General features: G+C 43.8%; 1 protein-coding gene across 1 annotated transcript; it reads left to right on the forward strand.

Moving 5' to 3' along the window:
• Positions 1 to 4619: 4619 nt before the first annotated feature.
• GPR26 (G protein-coupled receptor 26) lies at positions 4620 to 19998 on the forward strand. The gene is made up of 3 exons (XM_013954416.2): positions 4620 to 5287; positions 11054 to 11167; positions 19767 to 19998. The coding sequence occupies exons 1-3, from the start codon at positions 4620 to 4622 to the stop codon at positions 19996 to 19998; spliced, it is 1014 nt and encodes a 337-aa protein (XP_013809870.1).
• Positions 19999 to 20718: the final 720 nt, after the last annotated feature.

Raw genomic sequence — 20718 nt, forward strand, 5'->3', positions numbered from 1 at the left:
TGATGTAATACCAGTACAAATCACACCTCAGTCAGGGTAAACCGGTATGCATGTGGGTACATAGGCACTGAACCTCTTATTTATAGGCTACTGTATAAGAATAGCAAGAGATTTGTGTTATCACTATAGAACTGGCCATTTGTGAGTAAAATTCATTATTTGATTAAGATAAGGCCTTTAGGCTCTCACAAGGCTCAGGGCCTCACTGCCTACAAGCACCTTGTCTTTGTCCCCATGAGTTTACAGTCTATGTATACAAGAGAAAGGTGGAGAGATGTGGTGAACCGATGTCCCTGTGGTCACGTAGGAGCCAGCGCTCCTGGTCACCTGGCCTTTGCTCTATCTCATGGGCCATGCTGATTCATAGAGTCATCTCTACATTTAATATACAAAAATACAATAAATGTTCTATGGTTTCATGTGCTTGATAATGGAGCAAATGCCAAAGGAGTACTGATCTTCTGAATCAAGACTTAATACTGTCAGAGTTCACTGGTAATAATCGGTATTTATTAGTAGTACTTATTTTTAATTCATAGTGTAGAGTGTCGTTGAAATATTGCAAACAAAACATGCAGTCCCTGCCATTAGGAGCTCACAGGCAAGCTGTGCAACACATTCATTTCTTCTACAGTGGTAAAATATGCACAGCATATTCTTTCCTCCTGATTCACATAAAATGAAGCTGTTTGGTGGATCCATCATGCTCTCTCAGGTAAGTATAATAAATAAATGCAGAATTGTTCAGTAAATATCCCCAGCTGCAGGGATTACCAACAAGGGAATCAATTATGCAAAATATGTTAGTCATCAAGAAAAAACTTCAGCTTTTCCCTGGAGTCTGGAAGGCTTTTCCACTTGATTGTAGATTTAAGCCATTTCTTAGTTGCTACATTTCTCCTGTAAATACAGGGAGTTTAGCCTTACCATACCTTATAACAGTGTTTTCTTTACTCAGGAAACTTGTACAAAAAAACCTGTGAAGCATGGGACTAGGAATGCTTTATTCATTCAGGTCTGCTGAATTACTGAAGAACATGCCACACTCGCTGCTTTGATGTAGCTTCCCCACACTAATATAAACAGCAGTCCCACCCTTCCAAACTCTGGGTGAAAAGGGATGAGGTGGAGGGAGGTGTTTCACAGGGACAAGCTCAGATACCATGCAGAGGAGATGGGGCGGGGTCTGCTTTTGATAAACCTGCTTCTACTGATGCAGTGCAGACACTCATTCTCCTACCAGGAGTTCCCAGCATGAAGGAGAAATACTCCCCTCTTGCCACAGCCTCGCTTGTGGGCAGCACAGGGGGCAGATGCACAGGTGTCCCCCAACCATGAATTTGTAATTGCAAAACAGAGCAAGGGAGGTCCAGCCATATGGGCTGTATGCTTTTCTGCTCCTTGCTAACAAGACCCAGCAGAGCCTGTCCATAATTCTTCTGGCATCTCCAGCCCTTAAAGATATGTCCACCATTACCCTCTTTGTCCACAATTCCCTTCACAACATCAGCTCCATGCAGGGCTCCTTACGACAGATCCACCACAATGTCTATTCCGCTCCATCCACAAACTCAACCTTTCATATTCCATCACTGTTTCACTGAATCATGTCTTTCTGTCTCTCTCCCCTGTTATTTCACATCTATCTATCACTTCAGAAGAATTCTATTTTCTTGACTGTCATCCCTAAATCTTTATTTGCACATGCAAATTTCATCCTTCCTTGTACACCTTCTCCTTGAAGGCTGAAGCCAGACTCCCTATCACATAGGGGAAATCACTCATATGCAGAACTTTTGAATCCAAGAAGAACTACAGCTAGTTAAAGAGAAAATTGAAGCACTGCTTCAGGAAACTGTCCTGATAAACCCATAGCCTTGTGTGTGGCAGGGCAAGATAAATAACTAAATTACCCAGTGACTGTGCTGCTAGGGCTTTGCAGCACAGGAATGATTTGTGCAGCCAGGGCCTTGCAGGATTGATTTGAGCCAGGGAAGAGACTGAGTGTGGGAAGGAGGAATCACATGTGTCACCCTGATGCCAAGACTGACAGTGGGCATATGAGATTCCCTTCTACCACTGTCATAAAGTACCTACATCGCGTGCACCACTGGATTTTCCCTTCCTTTCTCAATATACTTCCTAATTTCCCAAGAAACCTTGTTATGTCTTTAGAGGCTTCCTGGTTTTTCTTATGTCAGAGCTTCCCAAACCACATGGACTCTTCCTGGAGGCCTATAGCTATCTTTCATGGATGAGCTTCGAGCTGCCATTGTGCCAGATCCCTTCACGTGGCCACCCGGCTCAGTCTATCCTAAGATACCTTTCTCAGCCAGGGCTCTTGCTTCCAACCCAACAGGGAAGCTTGCTGACGTGCCGGCGCTGCTCCGCAGTAAAATATCCCCCTTCTCTCTGATCTCCTTAGCTTACACGGTAGAGGACCCTCTTATTTCCAGAAGGGGTCACCTGTAGGGTTCTCTCATGTGGCTTTTGGTCACTGCCTCAGGAAAAGACCAGACCATGAAGACCTGCTCCTTCACAGGCAAAATCCACTCCACAGCGAGGGATCTTCCTTGTGTTCTGGAGGCAGGGAAGAGAAGCAGCTTACAGACAAAGCAGGGCTTTGCACCCTGACCTGGTTCCTCAACAGTTCACCCTGTGTGTGCATCAGGACCAGCATACCCAGCCTGTGTTCTTCACTGGAGTTCAATTGGCCTGGAGAGTCCAAGCTGTCTTTGTTGACAGTCTTGTGACTTACAAAGCGAATTCCCTTCACTCTTCACAGAATCACAGAATCACAGAATGGTTGAGGTTGGAAGGGACCTCTGGAGATCATCTAGTCCAACCCCCCCGCTCAAGCAGGGTCACCTAGAGCACGCTGCACAGGATCGCGTCCAGGCGTGTTTTGAATATCTCCAGAGAAGGAGGCCCCACAACCTCTCTGGGCAACCTCTTCCAGTGCTCTGTCACCCTCTTAGCCTTTTAAAGCCTGGCTGAAAAAAAAGAAACAGCAGGGTGGAAGAGGAGGGGGCCTTCCTGTAACATGCAAAGCTCTGACACAGTGCATGGTGACAGCTCAGCTACTGAGCAAATGAATCTGAGTGTCTGAAGTGAATAGCTACTGTAAATCGAGCATGCACTGTTGTGGCAAGTGCTGGAAGTATAGAGAAAAAATACTGCTAAGCATCTAGTTCTCACACATGTGCAGAGGCATTTACTAAGCCACAATAACTGTGCTGCAGGGTATCTTTTGCCTTCTTTTTGTACAAGGATTAAGGAATGGCTGCTTTGATGAGCGATCCATCCTGATTGCATGCAACCTGTTAGCATTCCCAGTTAAAACTGTTTTAAAGAGAGAGGAAAGGCAAACAGAAAACAGATACCACTCCTTCCTTTAAGCCAAGCTTACTATTAACATCTAATTACATGCAATACATAGTCAGCTCCGTTTGCTTTTGCCAAGCTGCTTGGTTTTGGTCTCACAGGAGGTGCTTGCCCTGACATGGATGGAGGCTTTGATTAGGAAGAAAGAAATGCTGTTGAAGGGGAGAAAGTTTGACTAAACCAGGAGACTTGCAGCACGTTGCTGTCTCTGCTGCTCAGCTGCTCTATGACCTTAACCAAGTTACAATATAAGCTGATGCTTTGGTTTCCTTACTTTTAAAAGTTGGGGGGAAGGGGGAGGCAAACATTTTCCTACTGTGGACCATGTTTGGAGACACAAGACTGCAAAGTGCTAAAGTACAGCCATATAACTGCTCCAGTATCCTAACGACAGCTCCAGAGAAGTAGCAGAATATATACATTTTTCCTATTTTTTTGAGCTCACCTAATGAAGAGAAAAGAGAGCCCCTGCCCCGGCAGAAAGCAAGCAGCAGCTGTGACACTGATGCACTGAAATGCAGGAAACACACTGGAGCGCAGGAATGCAGTTACATAGCTGTTTGCAAATTAATGGCTAAATCAATTAAATGAAAGCATGGGACTTCTCTTGAGGAAAGTCTAGTCACAAATGCAAGGAGAAGGGGAGGGACTGGGGCGTGGGGATGACATAATCACGTTTGCGAATCACCAGCAGCGTGCTTGCTTTAATCCATTAATGGGGTTTTTATCTGTGATCATAAAAAGCAGGTTACATTCAGCCTGGAAGGGAGTGAGGGCTGGAGGAGGGGAGGGGGAGAGAAAGAGCAAGAGAGAGAGAGAGAGAGAGCAAGAGAGGGAGAGGGAGAGAGAGCACATTTCACTCGCTGAATTGCTTGGAAGCTTTGGGCTGATAATTAGGGATCTCAGGAGAGCAGTTTTTCAGAATAGCCTGCTCTCCTTTGGATGGACCGAATGGAGACAGTGGTTCAGTCCTGCTGATATTTTTTAAGCCCTCCTCGCAGTTTGATGGGCATTCCCAGAGCTTTTGTGCACGTCTCTGAAAGCATTGACGTGGAAAGGAGCAGCGAGGAGGGGGAGGTTGGAGAAAAAAACTGCAGCTCTTCTAAAAATACTGAGGGCATGCAAGAGTGCGAGCAAGCTGGGGAGGAGGGCGAGGTGAGAGCGCCTTGCACCATGTTCCCCGGGTGCCAGCGTGGTGCAGTTTCGGAGATGTTGCTTCCGTGACTGGACGCACCATGAACATTTGGGAGGTGACCCTGGCTTTCGTGGTCGTGGTCCTCATCCTCGTGTCCCTGCTGTCCAACGTGCTGGTGCTGATTTGCTTCCTGTACAGCGCTGACATCCGCAAGCAGGTCCCGGGATTGTTCATCCTCAACCTCACGCTCTGCAACCTGTTGATGACTGTTTCGAACATGCCCCTGACCTTGGCTGGGATCATTTACAAGAGTCAACCAGGAGGAGATCAAGTTTGCCACGTTGTGGGCTTCTTGGAGACTTTTCTGACCACGAACTCCATGTTGAGCATGGCAGCTTTGAGCATTGACAGGTGGATTGCTGTGGTCTTCCCTCTAAGTTATCACTCCAAGATGAGGTACAGAGATGCTGCTCTCATACTGAGCTACACGTGGTTACACTCGGTGTCATTCCCGATAGTGGCAGCTTCTCTCTCCTGGGTGGGTTTCCATCACCTCTATGCCTCCTGCACCCTGTACAACAAGAGACCTGAGGATAGGACACAGTTTGTGATTTTCACTGGGGTCTTTCACACGCTCAGCTTCCTCCTCTCCCTTATAGTCCTGTGTTTCACATATCTAAAAGTGCTGAAGGTGGCACGGTTTCACTGTAAACGGATTGACGTGATCACTATGCAGACCCTGGTGCTGCTTGTGGACATCCATCCCAGGTAAGGTGCCTGTGTGTTCAGCAACTGAGAATATTCACTGTAGAGGAAGCAAGGACTAGGTTCAATGTTATGCTAAATACAATCTGATCTGTATCACAGCAGGGGATGGGGAGGAGAGAGAACAAATGTCTTTCTTGCCAGTTTCTATTCTGCATGTTTCTTTTTACTTGTGTTCATTTTCCCTGTTGCAGAAATAACTCTTCTTTGTTATGCTTTGGAGCTTGCTTTGGGAGGGAGAGCAAGAAACAGGCAGTTTTGGCTGGGCATGCACTTCTCTTTGAGATAGTAATCAGATCACTATCCTTCGTCTCAGAAGTTGGATTTAGCATTTGATAGATTCATATTTTTTGCCACTGTCAATCCAAAATGTACCTGGGTCTCACTGAGAGGCAGCAGTCTGAGACTGCACATGTCCTTTTGCTCAGGGAGTTCACAAGGGAAGCTGGGGCACTCCGTGCTGTTCCTTTGCCCAGCACTTCCCTTCTTGCTGTGTACTCTGTAACTTTATCTTTCCTGAAGGAAGGATTTTAAGGAAATGACTTTTGCAAAATAGGCATGCTTGAATGCTTATATTTAAATCTAAATGAGAGGGACTTAAGTAGCAATGTTAATATGACGAGCAAGGGGTGTGTAAAGTTCATTTCGAATGAGAGTCCTTAAGCAAGCCCATTGTGCCCAGATGCAGGAGGAGAAAAGTCTCTGGGGGCTGCGAGAATAACGGGCTTGAAGGCAAGCACCAAACAGGTATGAAGGCATATTGGGTTGCTGTGCAAAAGAGTCACATCAGAGATTATGCATAAACTATAAATCTTGCGTGAAAAGGATTTGTCTGGATCTGGAAGGGAAGCAGACTTGGCTGAAGGAGGGAGGGTGGGTGAGGCAGATTTTCCTAGGTCATTAGGAAACAGGGGACTACAACTGTAAAGCTTGAGGAGAGAAAGTCTTGCTACATGGAAGCCCAAGGGCGATCCTGGCTGAGGAGCTAGGGAAGGCATCTGGGTGCACAGGCGCAGAGGAAGTACGAGTGTGCGTAGCCTGAGCAGGTAACTGTGCCCGTGAGAAGCAGAGAGGATGAAACAGAGAGGACCGAAGCAGGGCTGGCTGGCAGGATGCGGGATCGGGCTAGTGAGAAGAAAGCAGCAGGTCAAGCCAGAGTGATCTGCCTGGGCTGGGGGATTTGGGCAGTGAAGGCACAGAGCTGAGGCAGGCTGGGCAGGGCTGGGGTTCAGACACCCAGCAGTGTCCGGGCTTGGGGCAGAGAGGCTCCAGCTAGCCAGGGCAGATGGGGCTACGACCAGCTGTGATAGGCACAGGGAGGCCAAGCAGATGAGTGATTCTGGAAAGGGGAAACCAGGAGGACTAGCCGTAGTGTGGAAAGAAATGAGTCTGGCTTATTCGGAGGAACTAGTTTGGCTTAAGGGAGAAATGTGTGCCTGGAGCGTACAGCTGGAAAGGAAAGGGTCTGGATGTATTTGCCTGGGGAAAAAGGGAGAGGATGGTTTGGCTAGGTGCGGTGACAGAAGGAGATCAGAGCGGCAGTGAGGGATGTCTGCACTGGGTGGGAGAAACTCTGCCAGAGACTGAAGGGATGGGAAAGCTTTCAGAGAAATGCTGGCAGGCTGCAGTGCAGGGAGGTGTCTGACACGGGGGAAGAAGTCTGACTGGAGCAGAGGGATGTTGAGGGCAGCCGAGAGGGCAGTCCCGTGCCAGACATCCCGCCTGAACCCTCCTGCTGTCCTGCGCTCTGCGAGCTGGAGGCAAACGCACACTCTCTCCATGCTCGAAGCAGTTTGCAGCCAGCCAGGAGCTGAGCAGCAGGACCTGAGCACATGTTGCTGTCCTCAAAAAAAGGAGGTCATGTTTTTGGGATTCCTAACCCTGAGGCCAAGAAGTCTGAAAGGATCAGGGCAGGACAGCACCCTACTAGAGGAACAGAGACATTTGCTCATAATTCTCCAGTTAAGCTGTTTGGTTTCTATTTTGACCAAGAATGTGGAGCAGAATTTTCGGTGAGTCCTGTTACTGCTCTTGAGAAACACACGTATAAATCTTCCCTTATCCACCTAGTCACACTGAGGAATAAACACCCTTCTACCCTACGTGCTGTCTGGTTGCCTCGATCACTCTTAGTGTCTGTTCCTGCGCGCACACACACACACACACACACACACAACAGCTATTCCCAGGGATTGCCACAGACCCACTGGGACTATTTAGAATATCAGTCGTTATGCCTATTACTTTAACTATGACTGGATTGGACAGAAAAGCTTAGAAAAATCAATGGATTTTTTTTCTGGCCTAGGTTAACTTGAGGGTGTTCCTACATTTTGTAAGCATCTCAATGAAGGGTTGATTCAAAGAGGCTGAGGGCATCGCACTGCCTTTATCGAGAGGAGACAGAGTTGTACAGGCACTTTGCTACCAGTATCCATTATTAACGATTATTACTTATCTCCTGTATCAGGTTATTCCATGCTTCTCTCTTAGGAGAGTTTTATGTCCCTTTTTAGCCAGCAATGGTGGCTGATTCCAACTTATGGTGCTGCTGCCTTCACGGGTGGCACAGGTACCCAACTGAAGCAATTAGACCTTGGATTAGCTTCTAGGCTGTGAGAGCCTACACAAAGGCTTCAGGGCCTCCAGTAGTAATCAGTTCATAAAGCTCTGACCTAACACAGGCATAATTTGCAACATATAAGTGGTGTCAGTGACTTGTCTTCTGGATTAGAGCCTAAAAATTAGGCTGAGATTGCCAAAGAAACCTACAGGTGTTAGATTCCTAAATCTGTTATTTCCAGTGGCAGGCAGATAAATAAGTGTATGACCTGTATTCTCTGACACAGGTCATATTTATTAAAGAACAGTGGAGATGGGCTGTGTTAGACAACACTTTCTCAAGGACGGCTCTACATTAGTCATTCTCTTTAAGGAGTGCTATTCAGACAGCTTTCCCTGCTCTGCAAATTTGAATTTGGGTGAGCAGGCAGGATGTTCTCACGCTACGTTTCTCTCTCCTCTTGAGCAGTTTGTACTTCAGCCTTTCTCTCCAACTCATTTTTCTCATACAGCCTTATTCTGGCCTTCATTTTCCCAGACTCCCCTTCTCTGCCCAAATTCTCCATATCACATCTGTCCCCCATTTCCTTTCTCCTTTCCCTTCCCTCAGCCCATCTGTCCACCCCTATATTTCATGGCAGTATATTAATTTCCTTCTCCACCACTGTCGTCTGTCTCTTGCCCATTCTTTTTGGTGTAAGGTAATGGGGAAATGAATCAAAAAGGTCCTTTCCCGTTTAGAACTCACTCATGTGTCTAGAAGAACCTGTCCTACACAGCAAGGCAATACAGTAGTATATACATAACTATAGACATGAAAGTTTGGTGTTTATTCTGGTGTCTAAGAGCATAGACAGGAATGCCAGAAGGATAAGCACGAAAGAACAAAGCTCTCCGCCTCTGACTACCCTGACTTTTCTGTTTTTTGCATGGTCTAGTTTCAACCCTGAGAAATGCGTATGGACACTTTTCTGCTTCCTGTGACTCAGAACCCACCCGCAAGGCAGTTTAGCAATAGGAATTATGACAGATGGCTTTATTACCTGTGGCTTGGAAAGCCACAAGTGATCTTCTGAAGATCATTCACAAGGAGTACAAAGGAAACCTCCAAAATCCCACACAAAATTGTGCTAATGTTTAGGGCAACATGTCCTTTCAACTTAGCTTAGGTATTTTTACTGGGACTGTTTTTTCTTAGCTTTGTTCCTAACACCAGCTTATCTAGATTATTGTGAGAGGTTTGTGCAAGAATTCACTTACGTTCTTAACACATGTATTTCTTAACCCAAATTATCTATATTGTCTTTTTGGTGTATCCAGCTTTACAGATCTTAAGGTCCAGTATCTCATAAGCTTTATTTAAAATACCAGACTTTCAAAGGAGTATAGCACAGATTTTCCAGCATATTCAAATCAAAGCTTAGTCAATAATCCAGTTCTAATACTATTGTCACTACTGAACCTTATGTATGTGTTCTTATCTAAGCACATGTAAGTATATCTATGAAAGCAAAATACCTAGCTGTGTGCATGTCTCTATATGAAAGCATGAGATAAAATACCTTTCCCTGTAATGTGGCATTTATTGGCTACATCTGGAAAAGCTGAACGAAAGAAATTGGTTTAAGACCTCAGAACTTCCCAAGCCATGCATAAGCTCCAGGAGTCAAAGACAACTTTGTACATGCTAAATACAGTGTGGAAAGATAAAACTAGGAAAACTGCTGGAGGTGAAAAACAAACAAACAAAACCCACCCTAGCCGGACCTACTTTGGAGATTTCTTTTCCTATACTGCCAGGTGCTTGAGATATCAGAAGTCCAATAATGCAGGTCATAAGTGAAACTGTAGAACCTCTAAAATCAGCTGTCTGCATCTAAAAATACTTTAAGTTCTCCATCTGTTGCACAACTGAAAGCACATCATAGGTTCCCTGGAAAAGGCGAAAGCTTTTTTCCTTCTCGGACTGAGAAACCTGCCATTTCTAACTGCAGATAACTCAGACATAGAACAAGTAACATTTTTAGATGCTTTTTCAATCTACTTAGGCATATTCTTTAAGTGTGAGGTGATTTGTTATTTCAAAAAAGACAAACTTTTTCCACTGCTTTTTGTTCATTTTTGCCATCCTGGTAGCTGCTTCAGGGACTGGTAAAGTAAGGCCATATATAAAATGGATCAAAAGAAATGCTTTTCCTTTAGCGTAATCTAAAGGTAGCGCAAGAACTCACTGCCATGGAGGTCACTGAAGCACGGTGAGATCCTCAGGACATAACAGGCATTTAGATGAAGATCAAACATTTGCAGTTACAGTATGTACCGGAAGGACATGGGAATAAACCTCACAGCTATTAACGTAACTGAGTTTGGAACCTGACACCGAGGCATCAGATATAAAATTTAGTCTAAAACCGTTGCTTCCCTCCAAAGCCCTGTCGGCGCAGGAGTTAGTTACACAAGCGTGCAGGCGAGGAGGACCGGCTCTCGCTTTGCCGCTCTCCAGGCAAGCAAATTGGCCAGTTCCCGGGGGGTTTTGCGGCGTGAGTGGCACCGGCACCGGCAGCCCTGTGCTCTCCGCTTCGCAAAGCCTTCAGCACGGAGCCCGCTGAGAACCGCACCAGCCGCGGGAAGATTTATGGCCAGGCGGCTCACAGCCGTGTAATATAACGGTCGCTCCAAGGCCGCGCTGAACGGGTCTAGTATGTTTTTCCTGTTATGTTTTTATTGTGTTTTATTGCTTATCTCTCTGGGAAGTTTCTCCTACCTGTGATATTGTTGTTTGAATTGCTGTTTCTAGGGAAGTACTGTGCTGCCTACCCCACTCTGGATATTTTCCAAACCTCTTTGAATATCACAAGGGAAACTGTGGCCTGCAAATACAGCTTAAATTAATTCAGAAAAGAGCTATAGCTACTTAACCCAAGGCTGAATTCCACCGATTTCACTATATATAAATAGATATAATGAGCGTGTGCATATAAATATGCATACATATATTTCTCAGTAACTCTTTTTCAAGGGTAAGACGACTGTACAATGCATTAATACTCAGCGTTGTCCCACATAAATGCAGTGCACCTGGTATTGTCCTCTACGGACACCGTGCTCACTGGAAAGATTGATTTCAGTCACTCCGTAAATAAAGCCATTAAACTTTGCTACGTGATGTTACGATTCATGTTCTTGTTTGTGTTGAATGTCACACAGTGTAAGAGAACGTTGTCTAGAAGAACAAAGGAGACGGAGGCAACGAGCAACAAAGAAAATAAGTACCTTTATTGGTACTTTTATACTTTGCTTTGCACCTTATGTAATTACAAGGTAAGTGTGAACCTACCTACTGAAACAAACTCTAACTCGGAAAAGTAGGGCACTGTGAACCAGAAGCAGAACGCTAATCCTCAGGTCCCCCGTAGAGATTTTGTCCATTTTCTTGCACTCCTCTAACAGAGCGTGCATTTACTGAGCTAACAGAACTACATATATTTCATGGTACTTATTCAATACAGTTCTGATGCAGTCTGGGGGCAAAATTTTGTTCAGTCAGCTAAGTTGATGGTGTTGGTCACAGGAGAGTGAATTCGGAATTGGTCCACAGAGGCCAGTGAATCAGATTTTTAGTCCTTTTTTGGGACAGGCAGTCAGCTGCTCCTCAACTGCCTCCCCAAATCAGGGGGACGAGCTCTGGGGTAAGACAGTAGTTTGAACAAATCAGACAATAATAGTCTGGTCAAACAAGATCAGACCGAGGTGAGTATATGACCCACAGGCTTAAGGGGAATTTTGTCTGACTGAATAGGGTTCTTAGTCATAAACAGAATATCAAAGCTGTTCTGGCTTATAGCTAAAAAAATTCTTGTGATTTATGGTCAGATGTCCTCATCTATCCTAAGCTTATCTCTAGCTTATCTTTGAAAATGGTTCCTGTGGGAAACACAAAATTACTCCTATGAGACAAAAGTATTAAAAAGTGAGTATATCCAGATAAGCGTTATCAAGTTATTGTAAGGAAATTTACAACTAGAATTTGTTATTAAAAGACTTTAGAAAAAAATGAAATGCTGCTGTTTTATGCAGAGCAGAGGAAGAAAAGAGGTATTTTTAAAGTACCACCTACTCCAGTTTTATCAAACAGAAATTATCGGGTCTGACTTCAGCCAAACGCAGTTCCATCATAAAAATAAATCATTGGAGATATAATTAGCTGAATTAAGTCTCAGTATAAGTGATCAGAGAGCAAAAAACAGGTTTTTCCACTTTGGTATAATATTCTGAATTTCCATTTCTAACTAAATAATTTATAAGAACATCTTGTAGCCTCTTGTTACAAATGGAAACCTCCATGCAACATTAATTTTATGTTCATGATAATAATAACTAATTAATTCATGCTGTTTATTTGTAATAGAATGCTGCAAATGCATTTGTAACAGCGTTGCCATATTTATCTTCACTTCAGCTTAACAGCTGCAATACGACACTCCACACACCACACGCCCTAACCGGGTACGACACGTTCTCTAAGTATGGTCATTTAGTCTACAGTCTCAGACTATAAAATATCAGAGCATTTGTCTGATTGCAAATGGTTAAATTTCACTTTGTGTTGGATCGCCGAACTTAATAAAAATCACTGCAGTCGTAGTCATAATAGCTTGAGGCTCCGTCCTGAGCGCCACTGACTGCGCTAACCAGACTGCCAGACTATTTTTGTGCTTCTCTACAGGCATTGCAGGCCAACGTTTAGGCACCATCTCCACACTTGCTCTTCAGTCTGTAGCACCCTCATTTGTGTTTGGATGGCATACACGAAGCTTTGATGCCATCCCCAGCTAATGAGCTGTTTAAGCCCTCATTTAATCCCCCGCTTTGCCATTCCTCTGCCATCAGCAGACCCTAATCCTCTGGGAATGTGTTTAGCCCTCGCTGGGCTCTCTACGCTTTACACTGCTCTTTGAGGTTGCGTTTGGAAGTCCTAAGGTACAGAGGAGGGGTTAGAAAATCCTGGCCCTCCTCCTTTTAGTTTGCATAAGGACCACTTAGGTATTCAGCCAATATAGAATAGCTCTAACAGGAGAGAAATCTGCTCAGATCCTGATCCGAGCAGGGCATTCCCCTTGGATAGGAGAGACCGAGGTTAAAGCCCAAATCAGGCAGATCTGGGCTTTGAACCTCTGTCTTCAGTCTGTGGAGGACTAATGGCTTTTCCACAGGGAGTGGCTATAAGTAGAGTCAAGATTTAGGGTCCTGAATTCGCAAAGATGCTTGTCCCAGCAGGGGTGGGGTGGTGCACCGGCCAGGCGTGCCAGCCTGGCAATAAAGCCGGCCACTTTCTTGGCCTTTTCTGACGCGCCTGAAGGGATCCCTGCACAACAGGCTGCAGGGAATCCCTCTTTTGGCTCCTTTAATCCCCCCTCGAGGCTTTGCTGGGCACTACAACGCATGGAGGAGTACCCAGGATGGGCGTCGTACACCCACAGGACTGTGCTTCCGGTACGAGCAAGGGTTGAAGTCAAGGGGATTAGCAGGGTTTTGAGATCAATTATATAAATAAGTATTCTTCTCGGGACTAGGTCTAGAGTGCAACGCACAGGATAGCGGCATCGCTCACTGTTCAAGGCAGCGAATAGACGATAGCCAGTGAAGTGTACCTCTCATTGGGACAGCCAGCTCGAACCAGCAATACTCTTAAATTAAACACGGTCCTAAGTACTTTGGGAACTGAGGCCTCAAAATGGGAAATTGCAAGGCTTATTTAATAACGTGTTTCTACTTCCACACTAAAAACAAATAGTTCTCTCCAGCAATTCTGTGAGTCAGTGAAAGAGCTGTGCTTATAAGCCCAGTCAGATAAATTATTCTCTGGTAAACCAAAGTTTCTTTCAGATTACATTAAAGTAAGATTAGATTAGTTAGCCCTTTTATCAGGAAAATGCCCTTTTAATTGGTTCATTGGCTGACCTTATGTAATATATAGTAGTATACTCTGACTCTGCTTGATTCAGCTTTCTTACGGTATGACAGAAGTAGCATATTTTATATTCCTAGACATAGCTAGTTTCTTGGTTTGCAATAGTTCTGTTAGTACACATCTCTCTTCTTTTGCTGTGTTTATCATTATGTGATTGAATAACATTATTCAAAACCTATTTTCTCCAAGGAACTTTTTCATAAGAAAAATTAAAATACACCATACCAATTTCTAATATTTATTTCCAGCTGCAGGCGTTTTGCACCAAAATGAAGAATTTTGCTTATGTAAGTTAATAATTGCTGTCAACGTGAGAGCAAATTTGACTTTAATTAAAAAACCTGAAACTACATCAGAAAGAAGTTCATAGTCCCAGGCCCTCAGGAAAAAGGAGAGGATGGTGGAACAGGCAGAAGATTTAAATTCTCTTATGTCATCTCTGGGAGACACCGGATAAACAAAGTGTGCTTTTAAATGGGTTGACTGCCCTCTGCACGCAGATCCTGCTTGGATCTGGACAAGCAAGCTCAGAATTCCTGTGTGAGTTTTGCTCTTGCCTGTTCGTGCATATAAATACGTGATTTCCCTGTGCAATTTTAGCTGGACAGATTGGAAGAATCTGGCTTTCTAGTCTCCATCAAAAGCCGCAGCTGATGTGAGGTAGCGATTTTTTCCTCCTGCATGAAAAGTCTTGTGGTACAAGCTGGCCGGTGCTGCTCTCTGTCATCATATCTTGGTGCCGACAGGTAGTTCCTGCAGCTCTGGGGAACAGCAAAGGGTAAAAGCAAAGGTCTGCAAGATAACAATCACTGAGATGTCTTTTTCTTTTTCGATTAGTGAAGTAATTATTAAAAACAGGGCTCTGTCACAAGCAAGACATCATACAAAAGATACAGTTTACCAAGTAATAAGTGAAAATATAGTAAAATTAACATCAAAATCAACATAAAGCTCACGTATAACTTATTGGTATTATTAACACAACAGAAACCACTAAGGTCAAATTCTGGTAGTATTGGACTTGTGTGCAAAAACCAGAATTAGACCCAAACAGAAACATCAGGAATTTAAGCTAAAAGGTTGGATCCAAATTCTTGGAGAAAGGACTGAATTTCTTCTTGTGAGAATAACATCATCTACCAGCTCCAAAATGCAATGCCCATTTTGTTTCACTGCTGAATCTTAAGACATTTTAGCCTGCTTGAGGCTCTTGGGTCTAACCAGAATTTTCTCCATAACTCAGTAAAGTTCTCAAGTTTAAGCAATGTACAATGGATGTGTTACCATTATACTAGCCTTTGAGCTGCTCCTATACGTTTTCAGTAAAATATTTTGCTAAAGTTATTAATGATACATGTTTTCGGTGTTTATTATCTGCAAAAAAGGTCAAGGTAACATTCTCATTTGTTTACTGAAAGTGAAATGAAGTAATTGGAGAGCCATTTGACACCATTGCTCTAGAAAATTGTAAGTTTCTAAAATATTAACAAATTATCACAGCAAAACAGTTTATAGCTTTGAAGTAAAAAGGTATGTGAAGATCAGATGGTAGAAGAGTGACTTATGACAGCAAGTAACAGAATTATGTAGCTTAGCCAGAGAATTTAATTTACAGGTAGCACTGAAATATTAATGCTCCTTCCCTGAAAATGTCTTCTTTTTGGCTGAAATGTTTCATGAAAATTGAAGCTATGCATATAATTTCCCTCATCAGCGAAAGACAAAACCCTCTTTCAAAGGCAATAAGGTATATTATATGCCTTGAATGGCTGAGATTGAAGTCTTTTTACCTTAAGTGGAATTGAATGGCTTGAGGTTTGTGTACATTTCTGTACTTTGCGCTTGATAACTACAAGCGTAATTTGCTATCAAAAACAATACACAAGAATCATAAAACATGTAAGGATTCTTAAGGAAACATTATCAAACAAAATATTAAAAATTCTGTTGATAAAAATATAGGCTTTTAAATTGATCGGTCACTGAAAGCAAAATCAGGCCGTCTAGGCTTCCAGCCTCCCACTGCCTTTTTGATGTGCTTTTAAAGGAGATCGTTAACAATTCACGGAACCGAGTGACAGAGACTGAGACACAAGTTTGTCATAGCTTGGTCATTAAAAGCATCCACTGATTTTCTTTAAACTTAATCAAATTCACATCTGTAAAGCGTTCAGCAAAAGTAAGTCAACGAGATAAAATTCAATCAGATGATATTTCAAAAAGCAAAGAAGGTGACATCAAATATGTGAACTGGAGAAAACAAGTTAGGAAGAAGCATAGCTGATGGTAGATTACAAAGTAAATACAATTCAGAAGATGATTAATTTCTAAATAGTCAACTCCCATTTTAGAGCATGTTAACGTGGGTGCTATAAGCTACCTTTTACTAAAAAAGAGAGAATATGCCACCAGCTGAGCAGAAGATAATTATGTCTGAATTTGGTTCCTACTTTGTAAGAAAGATATCAAGCATGTCCTACAAGGAAGGGTTGAAGGAGCAGCATTTGTTTAGTCAGGACGAAAGAGAAGAGCGACAGATGGCCGTTCCTCGGTATCTAAACGCTGCGTGGAAGGCGATGCTGACCACCTGGCCCACGTGGCACCGCTGGAGGGGCACAAGCGATTCTCTTCAGTACTTTCATAAAATACAACCTGGTTACCTCAAGATACTGAGGTACACTTTTTTTCGGAGATTTTTAAGAGAAGCTGGAAGCTCTGGCAGACCTGTGAGTTTACAGGTCTACTTGAGCCTAACTCAGCTCAGGGAGCTGGGCTAGGTAGCCTCTCCCAGCCTGACGCACCTGGGAGCCCACAGCTCAGTACTTACTGGAGGTCTTCTCCTTTCATATATAGTCCTTTCCCCTCTTGTTCCCGCTGGGGCACACCTGCCCTCCCTGCGGGTAGTATCCAGTCAGCCACAGAGTATTCCTGGGGTGGCCATCCAGCCCAATAAAAGAAATGAAGAGCCTGAAACTAATTTGTTCCTTGATAACAGGACAGATTCACATAAAGAGGGTATTTGTGACAGAAAGATGCTCCTGTCTGAAACGTGACATTTATCAATGCCTGATGTTTAATTATTTGAAAGTGAAGTTAAGAAAGTATAAAATGAATTGCCAGACCTTGATTTCAGTCAGTGCCCTTGAGTACCGATTCCACTGAACTGTTCACCTAACATAGCTTAGCTTACACTGCGTGGTGTTGAAATGCATGCGAACGGATACCTGGAGGTGCTCAGAAACCATTGCAAAATGAATCAAGGAGGTCCTTGCCAGTAAGAATTTGCAAGAGCAGAGGTTTTTACAGCAATACCAAACTAAACGTCCCTAGGTACTGGGATGTTTTGAGTACTACTGACACCCTGAAATGAAAGGCTTGCTTTGCAAAGTTCATTTAGCCTAGAAACTCCATTGCTTGACTTTCTACCTCAGAGTGCATCACTTACTGCAGCATGTACGTTGTGCACTTTGATTAATATTAGCACCCCTAAAAACATCACTGGACAAATGTTCCCCACTTCTAGTGCAAAAGATAACAAAAATGACGTCATTTCTAAGGCAAAGCGCATAAAACTATTCTCAGTATTAGTATTACTGGCACCATGATGGTGGCCAAAGTCCCAACAGTGACTGCAGACCCAGTGTGTTAAGCACAATGCAAAAACTTAGGAAACAACATTTTGCCAAGGAGTCTGCAGTCTAGAAAAGACAAAATGACAGAGATAAGGGAAGCTCAGAAACACCGAAGCTCGTAGCCAGTGCTATAACCACTTAAGGCTCCTTAGTCCCACACTCATGCTCTAATGATTGGACCATGCCATCTGCCAGCACTATTTTAGACAACAAGATGTAGTGAAAGTTTACGGAATGCAAATAAAATGACTGAGGAGAAAAAAAATCTTCATCCCTTAGCTGCTGGAAATACTAACACCATCCTCATTGCTGCTGAAGAAACCATGCTTCAAAATGCTCTTTGAAAATGGTTCCTTTGCTGAAGAAACATTAACAATTAAACTATTTTCCAGGCAGGTTTAAGAATACCTGCTGCTGAAGACAGTTTTCAGCAAAGATTTTATTTGCCGTTGCTTATCAGGGCTCTTTAGCAGCACACACATCCTCCGAAATCGTCCTGCTCTAGAAAAATCAATAGTTTTTCAACAGCTGTGGAGACATATTGAACAGAACTGTCCTTCAGTGATGCTCAAAGACATGCGAGAAGAAAACCTTGCGGAGCTAGCGATGCCGTGCTATCAGACATGCTGCAAGTCTCGGAACTAAGTGACCTATCTGTGCTAGCGTAGGTATGATATAGGCAGGTAGCATATAACGCTCTTCCTCCCCCCTCACCTGGTGACTTAACATATTTGCCTTGTTAAATTGCCTTGCAAATGTATACCAGTGGCCTTTAAACTGACCTCTTTTTTTTTTAATTCAAGATATATTTTTGCCTTCTGACCTGCAAATAGGGTGATTTTAGCTCACTTCAGTTATCTGTATCTCAAAGATCATTATCTAGGCTCGTGCCATAGGCAAAGGGCAGAGAAAGGTAGAGAGAAATTTTTTCCAGCCTCAGACAGCTGGAGACTTGCGCTGGAAGTACCTGTCTCTTTCCACGGACTCTCGACGGGACCTAGACGATGAGTTCAGACTAGATGCTAGATCAGGGGATAACTAATTTAACAGTAGGGGATATGACTCCCACCAGAGCAAGCAACGACAGTCTGCGTCTCAGTCTCAAACTTTAGTATACAAAATATGGCTTTGTGACAATATTTAGAAAAAAGACACTTGGCTATGTAGAAAATTTTTTTGCAACATATGTGGATGAATTTAATGTGCATGATGGATGCAAAGGTGGTAGTAAGTGTGAAAGTAAGCAGGAAATGTACCTGGGGACATTACATTCCCTTCACTCCCTTTAGGGTAATATAAAGTCTATGATGAACTTCAGCTGCCAGAAACACGATCTTATAACATGCACTATTAGAAAAATGCATACAACATCACTAAATGAAGAAAGCTAAATATAAACTGAGCAGCTTTGCTTTCTAATAAAAGATCTTGCTGGGACTGAAACCCAAGAGTAATCAGAGAAAGTAACACACACTGTCCATATGGATACGTTTTGGTATGGAGACTGAGGGTGTGTTATGTAGTAAATGATTTTATGAGCAGATGCTGCATGACGTTTTTCATGAACAGCAAAATTTCTGGAAAGTGTGGCTCTGCTTACCTTAGAGTATTTACGATCCCATACGTAGTATCCACTAGAGAGGAAAAATATTCAGGCTAGGTTATAGTACTCTAGACATAGTGGTGCCCCTTTATCAAATATCTCCATGACCTGAGTGAGCCAGATGAGTTCAAACCCAGCTCTACATCAAAGATATTTGGATTCGGAGTTTTTAGACTCCCAAAGGTGTATTCTAGTAACAAATAAATAGGCTTTTTGAAGTAAGACTGCCTCATATCTCCTGCTGGAGCTGTTCCGTTTTGCACGCAATTCTTCTACAGTTACTGAGGCAAAGATCAAGAGAGTCTTTTAGGAGACAGCACACCCAGAGCCTGCTGCCAGGCTCGATAAATGCACAGCTAAATGTAATAGTCAAGGATACCTTGAAGTCTGGAGGTTAAGACACTACAACAGGAGACATGTAATCCCATCCTTGGGAAGCAAACCTCAGACTTACATATGCAGAGTCACAAACATCTATAAGGGGAGCACTATGTTCACATTTTCATGATTCTTTTTTATGTTTTCTTGCAAGTGCCCTAAAATAAGTTGAGGGTTTTTTGCTTTCTTTGGAGGAGAGAAGATGTGAGAGGACATGGGGTTCATTCCAAGGAGGAAAGCTGGGGACAGTCACATTGGTTCATTGGCTTGCAATTGTGCTGTTGCTCCGTATCTTTCTTGCTAACGTTCACTCTTTCCACCCTCCTTTCTTCACAGACTGATTGAATTATCCTCTGTGGTCCCCATCAGTTCCTACTGGGGAATCGTTTCCAAGTGCTTAGCTTACAGCAAGGTTGTTTCAGACCCTTTTGTGTACTCTTTGCTCCGACACCAGTACAAGAAGACGTGGAAAGACATCATAAATAGGATTCTGAAACGAAGCTCCATCAATTCCTCCGCCCTGACGAGCGAGCCCCACAACCGCAATATTCTGCAGCTGAACGAATGACGAGGCCGGTACGGGATCGTCCGGAAATGCAGAACAATACGTGGGTAAAACAAAAGCACCTGGCCTATCCCCAGCAGCTCTGCTCGGCCGACGGGGCTTCGGAGGCAGGCTGCGAGGCGGATCGAAGCCCAGCCTGCCTCTCCCCGGCAGCCCGTGCGACAACCAGCGAGGCAGGCTGCCCCGCGCGTCCTTCCTCCGGCAAAAAGCGTGCTCTCGCTGTGCGCTCCTGCAGGCTTCGCGAGCACAGATCCCCCATTGATATCCAACAGCAGCCACACATACACGGAGGGTGAAAAGCTGCTCCTCTGCAGAAGGACCCAGGAAGGTCCTGGGAGCAGAAAGGTGCCACCATAAGGTTGCTCTGGAAAGCCGCACGGGGCACTTGATGCTGTGCTTTTCACTGGCTCCTGCCAGCGGGGCTGCCACCTGGCTTTACAAAAATAACCCCAATCTGGCTGCTTGAGTAGACCCCATAGAAAAACCTCTAAAGAAATTCATAGCAAAATCTTTACCTGGATACCCATACGGTGCCCAGCATAGCGTTCAACCTCTTTTGACAGATGATTTTTTGAACCATTCTGTAGAACTGAAAGTAGAGACAATCCTTTCTGTAGTACACTACAGGCTGGATTCAGCCAAACCTACTATAAATTTTTAAGTAATTTCCACGCAAACCTATTAGTTTTCTCCCCATTAAATTCCAGGGGACTTTTCATCTAA

This window comes from Apteryx mantelli, chromosome 7, assembly GCF_036417845.1.
Source record: "Apteryx mantelli isolate bAptMan1 chromosome 7, bAptMan1.hap1, whole genome shotgun sequence".
NCBI classification, from domain to species: Eukaryota; Metazoa; Chordata; class Aves; order Apterygiformes; family Apterygidae; genus Apteryx; species Apteryx mantelli.

Coding starts and splice junctions, on each gene's coding strand:
- GPR26 (XM_013954416.2), top strand. CDS start 4,620: ATGAACATTTGGGAGGTGACCCTGGCTTTCGTGGTCGTGGTCCTCATC. Junction 5,288..11,053: donor CTTGTGGACATCCATCCCAG/GTAAGGTGCCTG, acceptor AATGTCACACAG/TGTAAGAGAACGTTGTCTAG. Junction 11,168..19,766: donor GCACCTTATGTAATTACAAG/GTAAGTGTGAAC, acceptor CTTTCTTCACAG/ACTGATTGAATTATCCTCTG.